The 14,974-nt window shown below is 37.5% G+C and overlaps 1 protein-coding gene across 1 annotated transcript in view; it reads right to left on the bottom strand.

Annotated features, from left to right (window-relative positions):
• The window catches only part of cdh2 (cadherin 2, type 1, N-cadherin (neuronal)), a 47,619-nt gene that overhangs the window by 8,608 nt on the left and 24,037 nt on the right, over nucleotides 1-14,974 (bottom strand). Inside the window, exons 3-11 of the mRNA XM_016560056.1 lie at nucleotides 10,884-11,092; nucleotides 8,231-8,371; nucleotides 7,913-8,068; nucleotides 5,521-5,665; nucleotides 5,262-5,434; nucleotides 4,237-4,374; nucleotides 3,967-4,152; nucleotides 3,111-3,364; nucleotides 1,857-1,999 (exon numbers count right to left, since the gene is read on the bottom strand). Coding sequence (XP_016415542.1) covers nucleotides 1,857-1,999; nucleotides 3,111-3,364; nucleotides 3,967-4,152; nucleotides 4,237-4,374; nucleotides 5,262-5,434; nucleotides 5,521-5,665; nucleotides 7,913-8,068; nucleotides 8,231-8,371; nucleotides 10,884-11,092 — 1,545 coding nt within the window. The remainder of the gene's footprint in view (nucleotides 1-1,856; nucleotides 2,000-3,110; nucleotides 3,365-3,966; nucleotides 4,153-4,236; nucleotides 4,375-5,261; nucleotides 5,435-5,520; nucleotides 5,666-7,912; nucleotides 8,069-8,230; nucleotides 8,372-10,883; nucleotides 11,093-14,974) is intronic.

Genomic DNA, 14,974 nt, shown 5'->3' with positions numbered 1-14,974 from the left:
TGCACTGAATACAACTGGATAAAACAAAAACTGTGTCCGTCTTAATTTCAGGCTGCAAAGCAACAAAATGTGATTATTTTAAAAGGAGGTTATTCTTTTCTTTACCCACTGTATATGGATATACAGTATACACCCCAGATTGGTTCTGAGTGCTCGATTGTGGTGGATACAGCAGACTTCTACAATACAAAATACTTTTCAGTAACTGTACAGCATCACTGCACCACTGTGATCCAGACACCTTTAAAAGACAGAAAGTGCACTTGACTGCACCACACAGCTGGATATAACACTAACCTCCATCATTTTATGAATTACAGCTGCAATTATCACTGGAAAATGTATACAAACAACCCTTTCAATTGGAAAAATTTGTTTAATATTTAAATGAAATAAAATCGCTTAATAAAATTATCCCCTGCTTTCCAGCACAATGATAATTGGCCATGCAACTAGCGTTGAGTTTGCACAAATAGTGCTGATCTATAACAAGCCTAATTTACATAGAAAGGTGTGTTTGTGCTAGAAAGATTGACAATGACTTAATTTACATACAGTGCTTCGCTATTTTTGTATCAATCTCCTGACTTGTGCCTGTCCACAACTTTATTCGTTATGGGGTTGACCACAGCTGATCACAGCTGAAAGTCAAATGGCTTTGTGTGCCATTGAGAAGGCGATTCTCTACACCTGATTGACTTTACAAGTAATTTTGATCCTTTTTCCAATTCAGTGATTCAGTTTTTTTTTTTCCCTGACATGTGGGTGTTATATCTTTCACTTGGATGTTATAAGTTGCACTGAATACAACTGGATAAAACAAAAACTGTGTCCGTCTTAATTTCAGGCTGCAAAGCAACAAAATGTGATTATTTTAAAAGGAGGTTATTCTTTTCTTTACCCACTGTATATGGATATACAGTATACACCCCAGATTGGTTCTGAGTGCTCGATTGTGGTGGATACAGCAGACTTCTACAATACAAAATACTTTTCAGTAACTGTACAGCATCACTGCACCACTGTGATCCAGACACCTTTAAAAGACAGAAAGTGCACTTGACTGCACCACACAGCTGGATATAACACTAACCTCCATCATTTTATGAATTACAGCTGCAATTATCACTGGAAAATGTATACAAACAACCCTTTCAATTGGAAAAATTTGTTTAATATTTAAATGAAATAAAATCGCTTAATAAAATTATCCCCTGCTTTCCAGCACAATGATAATTGACCATGCAACTACCGTTGAGTTTGCACAAATAGTGCTGATCTATAACAAGCCTAATTTACATAGAAAGGTGTGTTTGTGCTAAAAAGATTGACAATGACTTAATTTACATACAGTGCTTCGCTAATTCAGTGCATTTAGTGTCTAGATAAACTGGATTACAGGTAGATTTTTCTGCTAAAATACCGCATACGAAATGGTACAACTGTTTAGTAGGTGCTTCTGGAGACAAGCTTTCAAATTTACAGCGTGTGTGTGTGAGGGGGGTTTGTTTCACAGCTCTGATGCAGCAAGAATGTTAAACACCACAGCAGAATAGGGCCTAGCAGACTTCTGTAGACTCTTTCACACAGCGGGTAGTGTATGTGCATATGTGTGTGTTAGAAAGAGAGGGAGAGGTTGCTTCAAAGAAAAAAACCCAGAGAAAGTGAAACCCATAGACATTCCGAATGAGTTTGCATATGTTGTTGGTGTGATCATTAACATGGATGTGTGGGCCCGTGTATATCACGGTTGCAGTTTGTTCCGGTTGCAATTCCTCCCTAGAGCTAAAATCAATGGAATCACTCAATCTCAACTGCTTCTGCATACATACGCATTCAAACACAGTTGCTCCTACCGTTATCAGCGGCCATGAATGTGGCGTTGTAGAGGTTGTTTTTGACATATGGAGATTCTCGGTCCAGGACAGCAATGGTGGAAATTCGTCCGTTGTTGGGGTCGATCTCTAGCCAGTTGGCGGGGTCAAACAATTTAGAGTACCTTTAAAACACACCATACAAGGGTGGTTAACATTTACTCCATTTGTCAAAATAAATGGGTTCAACAACTGAGGAATGTATCCCACAATGCAATGCTTTTAACTTGACCTTACATTTCCAGTGTGACCAGTGTTGTTATTGCTATAACTAAAACTATTATAATGTTTTTGGTAACTGACCTAAAAAAATTAAATAAAAATAAAACTTACAAAACTTTGAAGGTTTAACGTGTAAGCTGAAGTACTGAAATTACTAAATCTAAAACTGAAACAAAAATAAATTAAAGATATATAGAAATATTTAAAAAGCACATAAAATTACTAAAACTTAAAAGTAAAATTAAAATGAAAACTGAAAATATACAAATAAAAGCTAATTCATTTCAAATTATTAATAAATACTATAATAGTATATAAATAATACTAAAATAACAATCAGTGTGACGCATGAATCAGAAATATTATCAATTGTAACATTTTATTTTAAACTGTCATTTGACAGCACTGCCAAATGGCATTTTTAGATTACATTATTTTATCAATGTTTGATAAAAAAATGTTTATCAATGTTTTATCAATATTGTTTATCAATAAATAAAACAAATAATGAGGTCATGTGACAAAAATGTAGCAGGGTAGTGTTTAAACGTTTAAACATTTATCATTGCATAATGCCTACTCTTTTTCATTTTATTTAAAAAAATATTAGACCGTGTACAATTTAAATTATGAAATACTCAGTAAGTAGTAAGCTAGTATTCCTTTCCGAACATAGCCATTAACAATTAATTAAACAGGCCATATTCATTACCATCCATTTTACATGACTATTTTGCAACCTCTTTTTTTTGCTGCTTCACCTTTAAAGACTTCTATATGTAAATAACCTCTAATATATTATTACTATAATATTGACTGAGCGATGATTTCTGAGTGATGCATTTTTGCAGCTTAGTTTCCATAAATGTTCTGGCTGGACTAGCAAGAAAGCTCTGCTTTGGTCTTCATAGTGTATCCAACTCTGCTATTTCAAAAAATCTTTTCCAAAAAGCATACATAAGAGCTGGCCTATACGTGTACATGTAACATGCATGTGTGTGTATGTTTTAATACCTAATAGTCTGCTGCATGTATCTGTCTGGATCATGAGCTGTAAAAGTCGTTAGCATCGACCACTGTGGAAGGCCTTCCTCCAGTTTGACCTGTTTGGGGTTGGGGTCAAAATTTGGGCTTTCGTTCACGTCGATGACACGTATGGACACGGTGGATGTAGACTGGCGGGTGCGATGGATCCCACTCGCCAGCGGCACCTCATTGTCAGCGACAACAGTCAGCATGAATGATCGATTCATCTCATAATCAATTGGCTGTATACAAGGATACACAAACACACATAATCAAGTTAACAGTGTCATAATCTGTTAGAAAAAAGAATCAAAATGATACAATGAATGGATCGTGTTGCAATTAAATACACAAAGGAGAAATGTTTGAATAATAATTAATGAATGACTCATTCTCAATTAAGAGACATTAACCATTAACTCAGCTGAACAGCAGGTGGAAGCTGTTTCCATGGAGACCGTCTTTTGCTCTGTATTTGAACCCCTGCCTAAGGGACTCCAGCGAGATTCTAGCGAATAGCAGCGCAACCCAATTACAGCATTTATACAACAATTAGTTCCGGTCCATGAATCTGATTGGTTGAGCAGAGTCCTGGGACTTTTCACTGTTTGTATCACTCCACTTCTCTGTTTATGACATTCCAGACCAGAGTATATGAGCGGTGCGGACTGGAATGGAAGTAGAGGGATATTTGGAAGTACAGTAATTTTCTGCTGCTCCGATTTCTCTCATGAGTAAGCAGGATTTGTAAAACCCGGAGCAGAACCACTTACATACTTTGTTCCAGACCATTTGTCAGTATGTTCATTTCTTAGTAAGCTTAATGTGTTGTTGTGCGTGTTACCTTGACGACGGTGACGAGGCCTTCATTAGTAACAGGATCAGTAGGGATGGAAAAGCGTCCGGTTGGGTCCCCTGATATGATCCGGTACACTGCATTCCAGGCTGGAGTCCCCGGTTCATCTTTGTCAGTCACGGTGAGATTCGTCACTATCACATTCACACGGTTCTCTGGGACCTCACCATGGAACTACAGAGACAGACAGAGAGAGATCGATTTTCAGCAAAGATGGCTTTGGTGAGACGCGTGTTCAAGTGTGTGTGTGTCACTCACAGTCTCTCGGGTGAACTCTGGAGTGTTGTCATTGACATCCAGCAGGCGTATGACAGCAGTGGCGGTGTTGGACAGACCATACATGGGGTTTCCCTCCATATCGGTAGCCTGAATGATCAGGGTGTACTGAGGCACCTTCTGCTCGGCACCAAAAGCATAACAAGATAAGTTAGGTTGAAAACACAAGATAGAAATGTTTACAGCAGTGGTTAACAGGATGAGGAGTCTGGGAAACATTATGTTTGCATCTTAATACTTAACCGTATCAAAACAGACGTTTTTTGGTTCTGACCCACCATTTGAGAACAGTGTTGTTATTGGTAAACAAATTACAGATTAAAAAGTTTTTGGTAATTAAAATAAAGCTGAAAAAAAAAAAATATATATATATATATATATTAGATGAAAAACTTAAACAAAACGAAATGTTGACTTGGCAACTAACTGAAATAAAACAAGTTTAAGTACTACAATTATTAAAACTAAAACCAAAACAAAAATACATTAAAGATAAATATAAAACACAAACAATTACTAAAACTTAAACTAAAATGAATAAAATCTGAAAATATAAAAATGAAAGGTAGTTCAAAAATAAAAATGTTATAAACACTGTAATAGTACAGTATAAAAAAATCAAGACCCGTTCACAACAAAGACAATAACTATAACGATAAATTCTAATAATCATTCTAATTCTATAAAAATAAGGAACTCCACACTACAACTATAACAATAAAGAAACAATATTGTTGGAATCACTCTCAGAACGACACTTTCTAGCTGATGAACAATTAAAAACATTGACAGCCAATCAGAATCCGCCTGAGCTTGAGCATTTAAAGTTAGTTATTTAAAGCAGCAGACAAAGTAACTGTACCTCTTCATAATACACAGAGTGTTTTCGTCCATTAGTGTGAACACTAATATAGTTATCGCTCTTGGTGTTAACACTGGTTGAGTGCCTCTGGTTTACAGTATTGTTGCATATTGTTGACAAAGCATTAGCACACACTTCTTCGTACCTCACGATCTAGACCTGCAGCTACAGTGATGATTTTGCCGGTCTTGTTGTTGATAGTGAACATGTTGGAGGAGGGGCTCTCTGGGGTCTGGGAGAGGATCTTGTATCTGAGCATCCCATTGGCTGTATTTGGGTCATCCTTATCCTGGGATGTCACTGTCATTACAAATGTACCTAGAGCCGAGCAATAAACATCAGTTTTCACTTCATTGGTGAAGGTGTGTCATAACTGTTAAAAACATGAATGCTGACAGGTGTACCTGGTTTGGCGCCCTCATCCACGGTTCCGTTCCAGATCTGGTGTGTGAACTCGGGCCGGTTGTCGTTCATATCAATGACATTGATGATGATGTCGATGGGGTTCTCCATCTGGTTCCCATTGACGTCCACGGCATGAGCACGAAGCTGTGAACGCAAACACACATGAAAACTTGTTGTGGAAAAACAAAACTCAATCTGAGCAGCTATGCAAACAAAATCTACCCCATTTCTACCATTTACTATCATTTCCTTTTACACTACCGTTTAGGGTAAAACATTTTTTTGTGTTTTTTAAAAAAGAAGTCTCTAATACTCAACAAGGCTGCATAATTTGATCACAATACAATGAAAACAGTAAGCTTATTATTATTACTTACTTATTACTTATTATTACAATTTAAGATAACGGTTTTCTGTTTTAATATATTTTTAAAAACATAATTGATTCCTGTGATGCAAAGCTGAATTTTCAACAGCCATTACTCCAGTCTTCAGTGTCACATGACCCTTCAGAAATCATTCTAAAATACAGATTTGGTGCTCAAGAAACATTTCTTCTTATCATCAGTGTTAAAAACAGTTGCTCTGCTTAATATTTTTGTGGAAACCGTGAAACTTTTTTTCAGAATTCTCTGATGAACAGAAAGTTCAAAAGAACAGCATTTAGTTAAAATAGAATTTGTTGTAACATTGTAAACTTAGTAATTTCTGATCAATTTAATGCATCCTTGCTGAATAAAAGCATTAATTTATTGAAAGAATGTGTGAGGTATGTTGCTCACAAGAATCACATTTGCACTTTTTGAGTCTTACAAGTTCCGCAGTATTTTTTCAGTGTCTTTATGCCATCACAAGCTGTTTTTGATGCAGTATTCAGAAGTTATATTGAAAAAATTGTAACAGCAACGGCAGTACACTGTGAGTGGAAGAGAGGCTCTTAACCACCACACTCATTTACAGCGGTTATTCGTGTTAAGGAACTGCTGCAGCTGACTTGGTTGCAGTTTGCGTGCTAAAGCAGTCTTAGGTCTGCTGCATATATGCATGAGCTGACAGAAAGAAGCCTGATGCTCCACCTTTGGCACCATTAGGAAGCAAATCATTTCATATTCATGTAATCTCTGCATAATTTGAATCTGAATGTGGATTAGGTGGACACTGAGGGAGGTTAAAAGCCTCTCGGGTCCAGTGGTGAAGAGAAAGGGTATTGAAACCAGGCAGGAAAAGTTTGCAACTACTTCCAGGGGAGATTGAGGATTGTTCTTACTTAGGAAAAGCCAGATTTAGGGAATGCCCCCCTGCGAGCACAATGAATGAATGTGTGTGTGACTTAGTGTTAGGATAAGCTCCTCTGAGTTTAATTTTGTCTGCTCTCCTCTTCATGGTACAGTGGATTAGAGGGATGTCAAAGGTCACATTCTCAGACTGGCTGCCATGGTAACCCTGACACATATAATTTATTGGGAGTTTTAGAGAGATTCTCTCTATCCTGGGTGGAATGCATGGATCTACAGACCAAAGGTCTGATCTTTAAACAAAGTGTGTGCTCAAAACAAGCACTGGAAAGTGCTTACACTATCTTACGCATTCATTTATAGTTATAAAAAAAAAAACTTTAAATTGAAATTGAAATAATAAACCAACACTTTTACTGGGTAATTTGGAGACTCTAGTGGTCAAATAATGAATTGAACAATTCAAAACGCTGCATTTCACCTTTATACACCACTTTTATAATAAAAATGCCATCTTTATACTTTCACCACGCAGGAGATATAAAATTACATTCAATTTAATTAATTACTTGAAAATGCATTAGAACATAAGCTATAAAAAGGAAAATTTGGTAATGATCTTGTTTTAAAAACATTGTTTTACAGACATGCATTGCATTACATATCTGGATGTCAATATGCATATGGAAATTATATGCAGATGAGGTCATGGATAGTAAAACACAATGTTATGGTCATTAGGGAATCTTCCACTAAGTTGAATTATGAAGGAAATCACACAAATATTCATAAGGTTTCATACATTTGAAAAATGAACCTTGTTTTAAGGATATTTTATGAAAAGTAACTAAGAAAAATATTTTATGTACAAGTATAATATACAGTATATTTATGGGCACGTTTGACGTACCATCTGTATCACCTATTTTCACCTAGTTTTAGTACTGTTAAATGTATTGCATCACATCTCATGGCTATTTCAGTAGGGATTATTCCATTAAAAAATTTATTTTAAGAGAAAACCCTTACGCAGGCATTCAGTAAGATTTCATAAATCTGAAAAAATTTTGCAAATATAAATATTTTGGATGAAATCTACACAAAAGTTTACATGACATCTCAGGACGTGGATTTACAAACACACACACACACTCACATGGAAATTGGGGATGTGTTCTCTATCCAGTGGTTTGGTGACGGACAGGATTCCTGAAATGGCGTCGATGATAAACAGGCCGGTGGGGTTTTGGTCGGCTCCTGGTCCGGTCACACTATAGCGCAGAGAGTTACTCTTGTCCTTATCTGACTGGATCTGAAACACGCACACACAAAATTGCAGGATAAACATAAAATTGAGTTACTCTTGCACTTGAATAACAACCCGATGAATGAATTACCATTTATTTTGATAGTACGTTTTCGAATACACTTCACATGATGAACCAGTGTTGTTTTTCTTTGTGTACACACTCACTTTCACAAGCTCTTCAGGGAATTGTTTTCTGGAGTTCTCAAGCACGTTGACAGGAGGAATGACCCAGTCTCTTTTCACGCGATTCACACTGCCGTCACCCTTGACAACCACACTGTGCCGCGGAAACAGTATCTCTGGCACCTGGCAAAGTAAAAAAACAGCAAAAAAACAACAGTTACATTCACAAACACCCACACGCTCAATGTACATTACGTGATAAACACACACACATAGCCTACACACTGCGGCACTTTCAACACATCTGCCCCATCCCCAAATAATTACAGAATTAATTTTACCCTCTGTAATGGGGTCATAAATATCACGGCAGCTCCATCGTTAAATCCCACAGCAGTAACACCCACATAGTGAATGTGTGTGTGTGTGTGTGTGTTGAGTTTGCAGCATTGTTCCATTTTCTTTCTCCCTGAGCCTTGTTATTCAGAGCCAAATGCAGCCAGAGATGTGCTTGACCAGACATTTGCCCTGCTCTTAGTGTTATAGAGAACAAAACCCCTCTGAATGTTCATTTAAGAGTGAATTCTTTATGCAAGTACAAAATCTCGAAGCGTTCTCGCTTATAAGGTGATTCAATATTTCCTCTCAGTTGATATCAACTAAGCCTGCCTTTTTCTTGACCTATCTTCTCTCTTCCTCTCGGTGGTGAAATATTGCTGGTAATGACAAGACACATGGGGGTGGGTGGCAGTTTGTTGTTGAAGAAGCGAGGTAGATTCTCTCGTTTTTCTCTCTCTCTCTGCTTTGACTCAGGGGATGAGCTAACTCATTACCCTTGTACCTTCTCACAGTCACACCATCTCTTCAAACAAACTCACCGACAACATACACATCAACTGAATTGATGGAAAAACATCTTTCACCTCTGTTCCTTCTCGTTAACTTTTCATTTATCTCATTTCTCTCTCATTCCACATTTCCTGCCTCTCTCTTTCTTCTTATCCCTAGAAACGGGGCTGGGCTTTTGATGATATTCGATATATATATATATATATATATATATATTTTTTTTTTTTAATTTATTTTTGTTTATTTTATCACTCTGAGATTTCATTTCATTTAACATGTTTATTTTTTTCTAGCATTAAACATTCAGAATGTTCAATGCAAGAATAATAAAACAATAAGAAATTACTCTACAATAAGCAAGGAATGTTTTTCCACAATTTCACTAAATTATCTCGAGAATAATGTATACAGGGTTCCCATACTTTCTGGCCAACAAATTTATATGATATATCCATGAATTAGCCATTTCTGATTACTTGATAAAAATTGTTATAGAGTTTACACCTTATCAAGTCATCTGTAGCTAAAGAAATACTTGATCTTGTCTAGAAATATTTATATTGTCTATGGACCATGGCCTTTTAAGATTTCATTAATTACCATTTATTAATTTCAATGATTTTTGCAGCCCTGGAAAGCACTTTTTTTTTGGAACATTGAATTCCATGATGTTTTTCAAGATCATGGGAACCCTGAATATAATAATTTTCACTCACATGCACCAATAAATCAATACATAGTAATAAAAAGCTAAATTTATCTACACTACCGTTCAAAGGACTGGTGTCAGTACGATTTTTTAAAGAAATGAATACTTTTACTTTCCAAGAATGCATTAAACTTATCAAAAGTAAAAGTAAAGACATAAAATACATTATAATATTACTGTTTTCCTTCTTTCAAAAACATTTAAAAATCGTACCGATCTTTCCAAACTTTTGAACGGTTACATATATTTTTACTTAACCAGTTTAATCCCCAAAAAATGCCATGCAGACTTATACCACGTTTGAGTAATGACGAATCGTTAAGTTTTGAATCAATTCATTAAAACGCAAATTAATCAAACATACCCATTTTAACATTGCTTTTGCTACTTTAAATCACAGATGCAGTTAAATCTCACAAGACAAGGAAGGAGACCGGTTGCAAAACTAGTCTAATGACACGTTCTTTAAAAAGCTTAATGGCCAAATTAAAAGCTCATTAAAATCGCAGTGATATTCCCAGTGTTGTTTGGTTTGAATATTGCAGCAAACTCATCGGGAATGCATCGTGACTGGCCAGCCTTAGTCTAAACCCTTCACCCTCTCCTCCTTTGCCTCCTCAACCATCTCAACCTTTATCTCGCCCTTATCTGCTCTCTCTCCCACTGGCTCCTCTCGTCCTCCTTCCCCTTGGCGGCAGTGTGTGGGCATGTGTGTATCAGTAATAAAGAGTAAATTCTTCTTGTCTCCAAGCAGAAGGCAGGGCTATGAGACATATGGTTAGTGTTCCCAAGCTGAGGGTCCAGATCTCCGCTGTCTAATGTATCCTCTTGCCTTAATGTCTATTTAGCATCGTTAAACATTAATTACAGCCCTACTATCAATGTGTTAGTGCTCTGCTAATTTTCTAATATAGTTTTATTAGAGCTTTGGCTTTGTCACATAGGGCCTACGGATGAAGAGGGACATTTTTGTGAGCTCACATTCGCACAATGGCTGTTTGATGGTGTAATTGCAGCATGAGGCTAGTTTAGAAACGCCATGCGCTGTTAGCGATCTGACACGGTTATAATTAGTGTGAATTCGCAGCCACGCAGCCGCCGTTCGCTGTTAATGTGCGAGAGTGCATGATTTCTTACCTGCTTGGGTTGGGTGAAGTTGACGTGCACCAGCCATTGCTCTTGAGACTTCACGTCCTTGGCCTTAATCTCCAAGCTCCGCCCCTTCCTGTCAGAGAGCTGCAGGGTTCGCGCTGCGACAACCGTCCCGTCGGCCTCTATCCGGAAATCCGCAGGGTCTCCGCTCTCAAAACGCAAGCCAGAACCTCTGCCACAGTCAACGAAATCCACTGCAAAAGAGAGAGAGTGGGTGGACTGAGTGCAGGCCTGCCTTTGTTTTTAAACGGCAAACATCTTTTTTTTTACAAAAAAAAACAAGCACACAGGAAATCACATTCCGCTCCTCCGCAAGGGAATAATGGTTTTACTTGAAAAGTGAGGACAAGGAGAGCGAGAGATGGAAAGTGTGCACTGACAGAGAGAGAGAGAGAGATCGAGAAAGAAGCAGAGAAAAGAGAGAGAGAGATGGTAGGAAAGGAGAGCAGGTACAACTTCTGAAGCTCTCCTGCATTATTCATGCTGAGACATCCCCTGCAGGCCCCCAGGTGTGCTGAGGAACGGAGGAACAGGAGGACGAGGAGACAAAGAGAGAGAGGGATGAGGGGAGGGAAAAAGAGAGAAAACTGAGAAAAAGCCGAGTTGAGAGGTATCTGCGGCACAGCACTGGAGGGAATCGCATTAGAAGTACAGACATAAACAAATGAATGTGCTTTATTTATTATGCCGCAATTAGAGAACACAGACAGACAATTACACGCCCAGAACTTAGAGAGACGCCGGGACGCTCTCCTGTCAGCACACATTTGTTTGCGAGGAGCCACGTATTGACTGGGCTCATTTGTCTGACATTTTTCATCTTTCAAGCAGAACGCCAGCTCTCATTATCCAGTCCAGGTGGATGGCGCACGTGATTTCTCGCCAAACGTTAAACTGACACGGTATAGCTGCAGTGGACGTACGATTACTGACAGGGATTCATTTTACTGTTCATCAGTCCTGTCAGGACATGAACTATTAATAAAAACACCTGTAAGCACACTAAGGTGGGTTTGATACTTCAATTCTGGCCACCTTGATGCAAACATGCATAGACCGTTGAATATGCATTATCAATTTGCATATTATTTAACAAGAATGTTTACAAGACTAATCACTGAAATATACATGAAGTCTGTCATGTGCAGGCAGATACGAGCCATCCTGCATGGTTAATTAGCTATTAATAGCATGTCAAATTTGTAAACAAATGATCTTCACAAGGCTCATCGTAGTAAATTTTTCAAATTTACTTTAAAATTGGAGTTTCCAATTAAATTCTCCAAATAACATTAACATAACATTTTCTCAGATAATAACAATTAACTTTTCACAAATTCCGTCAACAGTCCTTGCGTGTTGCATGCAAAAACACACACAGAACTTGACCAATATAGCTAGTCCAATTCACAAACAAATGACTCTTTTTGAATTGAATCTTTTTAGTGAATCACAAATACACACTGCGACTAGTGTACCCAAAATTAATGAATCTTATGACCCGGATCTTTTTCAAAAAGACAAATTACAGATTTCATATCAGTCTGAAATACAATATAACAATTATATAAATATATATACAGCATTAGCAGAGAGAACATTTCTTTCATATTTCAGAAAAATGGACTTTATAACCAAAAAACACATCCAAATGAATTGGCATCCAATTAAATCAAGATCTTCTGAATCTGAATCGAATTGAATCAGGAAATCTGTATTGATACACAGCTCTACAAACTATACAATTGTGCCTTAGCCCAGCAGTAACACATTGAATCATGAATCATGATGCTCATGAAGGAAAAGTTAAACTCACATCACTCCCTGAACATTTCCTGTCTTTTCTCTACTATCAATGTCAATAAAAAGGGTGCAAAAGCCAATTTTCCATCTCCATGGAAATTTCCATCCTTTCTCTCACAGAGAAACACACATCAGCGAGCACAGGCTGAATTTCTCTCTCATAGGTGGCTTTCAACCCATCTGCTTTCAGTGTGTGTGTGTGTGTGTGTGTGTGTGTGTGTGTGTGTGTTGCATTGTTTTTGCGATTGTTTCTTCGCTCTCACACATATGTGAGAGGTAAAACGCTGATTTTCCGTATAGCAATTAGGCGGGTCCATAGGTAAATTACACATTTCACTCTTGTTAATCACCATTTATTATGTGAGGACCTCTCAGGGTATTACAGCAGGCTAAAATAATCGCTCACTATTATTAGACATGGCAACAAATGAGACCTTATTACTGATTATTAGATAAAGACCTGCTGAAGGGGGTGAGCAATTATTATGTTTATCCGATTGTTAATATTGGTAGTCCCGTCGTCCTTGCGTGTTACTTGCATAGAGTGCCTCCTATGTTGTTTAATTTTGGTTCTTCAAAATTAAAAGACTCCTCTTTCTGGCCCCTGGCGCAATGGTACCCATCGCGGAGTAATGCGTTTAATGTAACGCGATTGCCCTGATGGCACAAGATGCGCCGCTCGGCAGGTGTGAGGTAGGTGCTTGTGGTGTGTGTGTCAGTCTAGCTTGATGAAGTGCACAGAGTACGTTTTATTAGATGGCTGCATCAGTTTTGCCTGCAGCTGCATTTTCTCGTGCAGTTTTCATGAGGATGGGGGGAGGGTGTTGTCGAACGCTATATGTCTACCGCGCTGTCTCCTTCCATTACCGAGCGCTGCTCTTCTAACAGATGAAACAGAGAGAGTAGTGTCTTTGAGTCTTTCTTCTCACCGCAATCTCTTTACGCGTCTCTGCAAACTTGGCTTAATGCGGCGCGTAAAAGCCACATTACTCATCACGTCTCGCAAGTAAACACAGTTACGGCAAAAACAGTGGAAAGTGATTTAATTATAAGGGTAATTTAATGTAAGACGGAGTTTGCTTAAAATAATTCATTCATTTACATCTGAGGTAGCCTGCATGTGTTTTCTCACAACCCTCATCAAATGAGTGCGTATATGGGTCTTCAAACCGCAAATTGATTAGGATAAATATATTTTATTCTACAAACCAGGTTTCTCCAGCTACACTTAATGTGAACCTGATAATATTCATCAACATTGTCTGTACTGAAGTGTCTGACATTTATGTCTGGTATTATTTGTTAAGTATTGATGATGTAGGATGCACAACATAAAATATCCAATCCTTTAGCTACAAAATCACGGGACAAACAAGGTCTTGATTTATCTGTAATGAACTGATACAATCTAAATAAGAGGAAATTACAAAAAAAATATCTATTTTCTGTCACCTTGACCAATGAGATGGAAAATAATTTGTCAAAGTGCTAAATGCAAGCTGGAGATTTAGGAGGCCTGTTATGCGCGCATATGCGTGTCTGAGGATTTGCGTCTTTGTTTGTGTGAGAAGGTGATCAGACACCACAGACGTGTTTGAGAAGCAAGACGAGAGTCAGTTGCCCTTCACTGTCTCTTCAAAATCACCAGAATGAGTTTTAAGAGGCAGATTGAAGGGGAACTCAGAATTTAAGGCAATTCTGCCATTATTTCCTCACCCATCATGTCGTTTTGAACCTGTATGCTGTTATTTCTTTTGAGGATCACAAAAGTACAAATCTTTTTCACAATTCTTGTCCTACACCACACTGTATTGTAACCAGAGGCTGTCAAGCTCCAAAAATATTTAAAAAAAAACACAATAAAAAGTATCATCCATATGACTTGTATACTATATTCCAACTCGTCTGAAGGAATAAAACTAGTGGTCGACCGATATGGGTTTTTTGACAGCCGATACCGATGCCGATATCTTGGAAAGCAAAGTCGATATAATTGTATTAATTTTAATTCATATTTAAGAAATTTGAAATCATTTGAAAATGGATTAAGAAATAAACGTGTAAAATAAACATACTTATACTCTAGAAGACATAATAAATAAATAAATATTTAATAAAAATATAATTAAAAAGGAAGTAAACACTGTAACCAACAGGGCACTCAGTATTCTGAGAAGTTTGTGTGCATTGGGAATCATATTTTTTCAAATAAAGCCAAGGTAACACTCATTTTACATACAGCACACAGTGAAAATGACATGAATATGACAGTG

The sequence above is a fragment of the Sinocyclocheilus rhinocerous genome, unplaced genomic scaffold (genome assembly GCF_001515625.1).
Source record: "Sinocyclocheilus rhinocerous isolate Xijiao unplaced genomic scaffold, SAMN03320098_v1.1 scaffold40, whole genome shotgun sequence".
Taxonomy (NCBI): domain Eukaryota; kingdom Metazoa; phylum Chordata; class Actinopteri; order Cypriniformes; family Cyprinidae; genus Sinocyclocheilus; species Sinocyclocheilus rhinocerous.
Note: the sequence above shows the minus strand (reverse complement) of the source record. Positions and strands in the feature narration are given on the sequence as shown.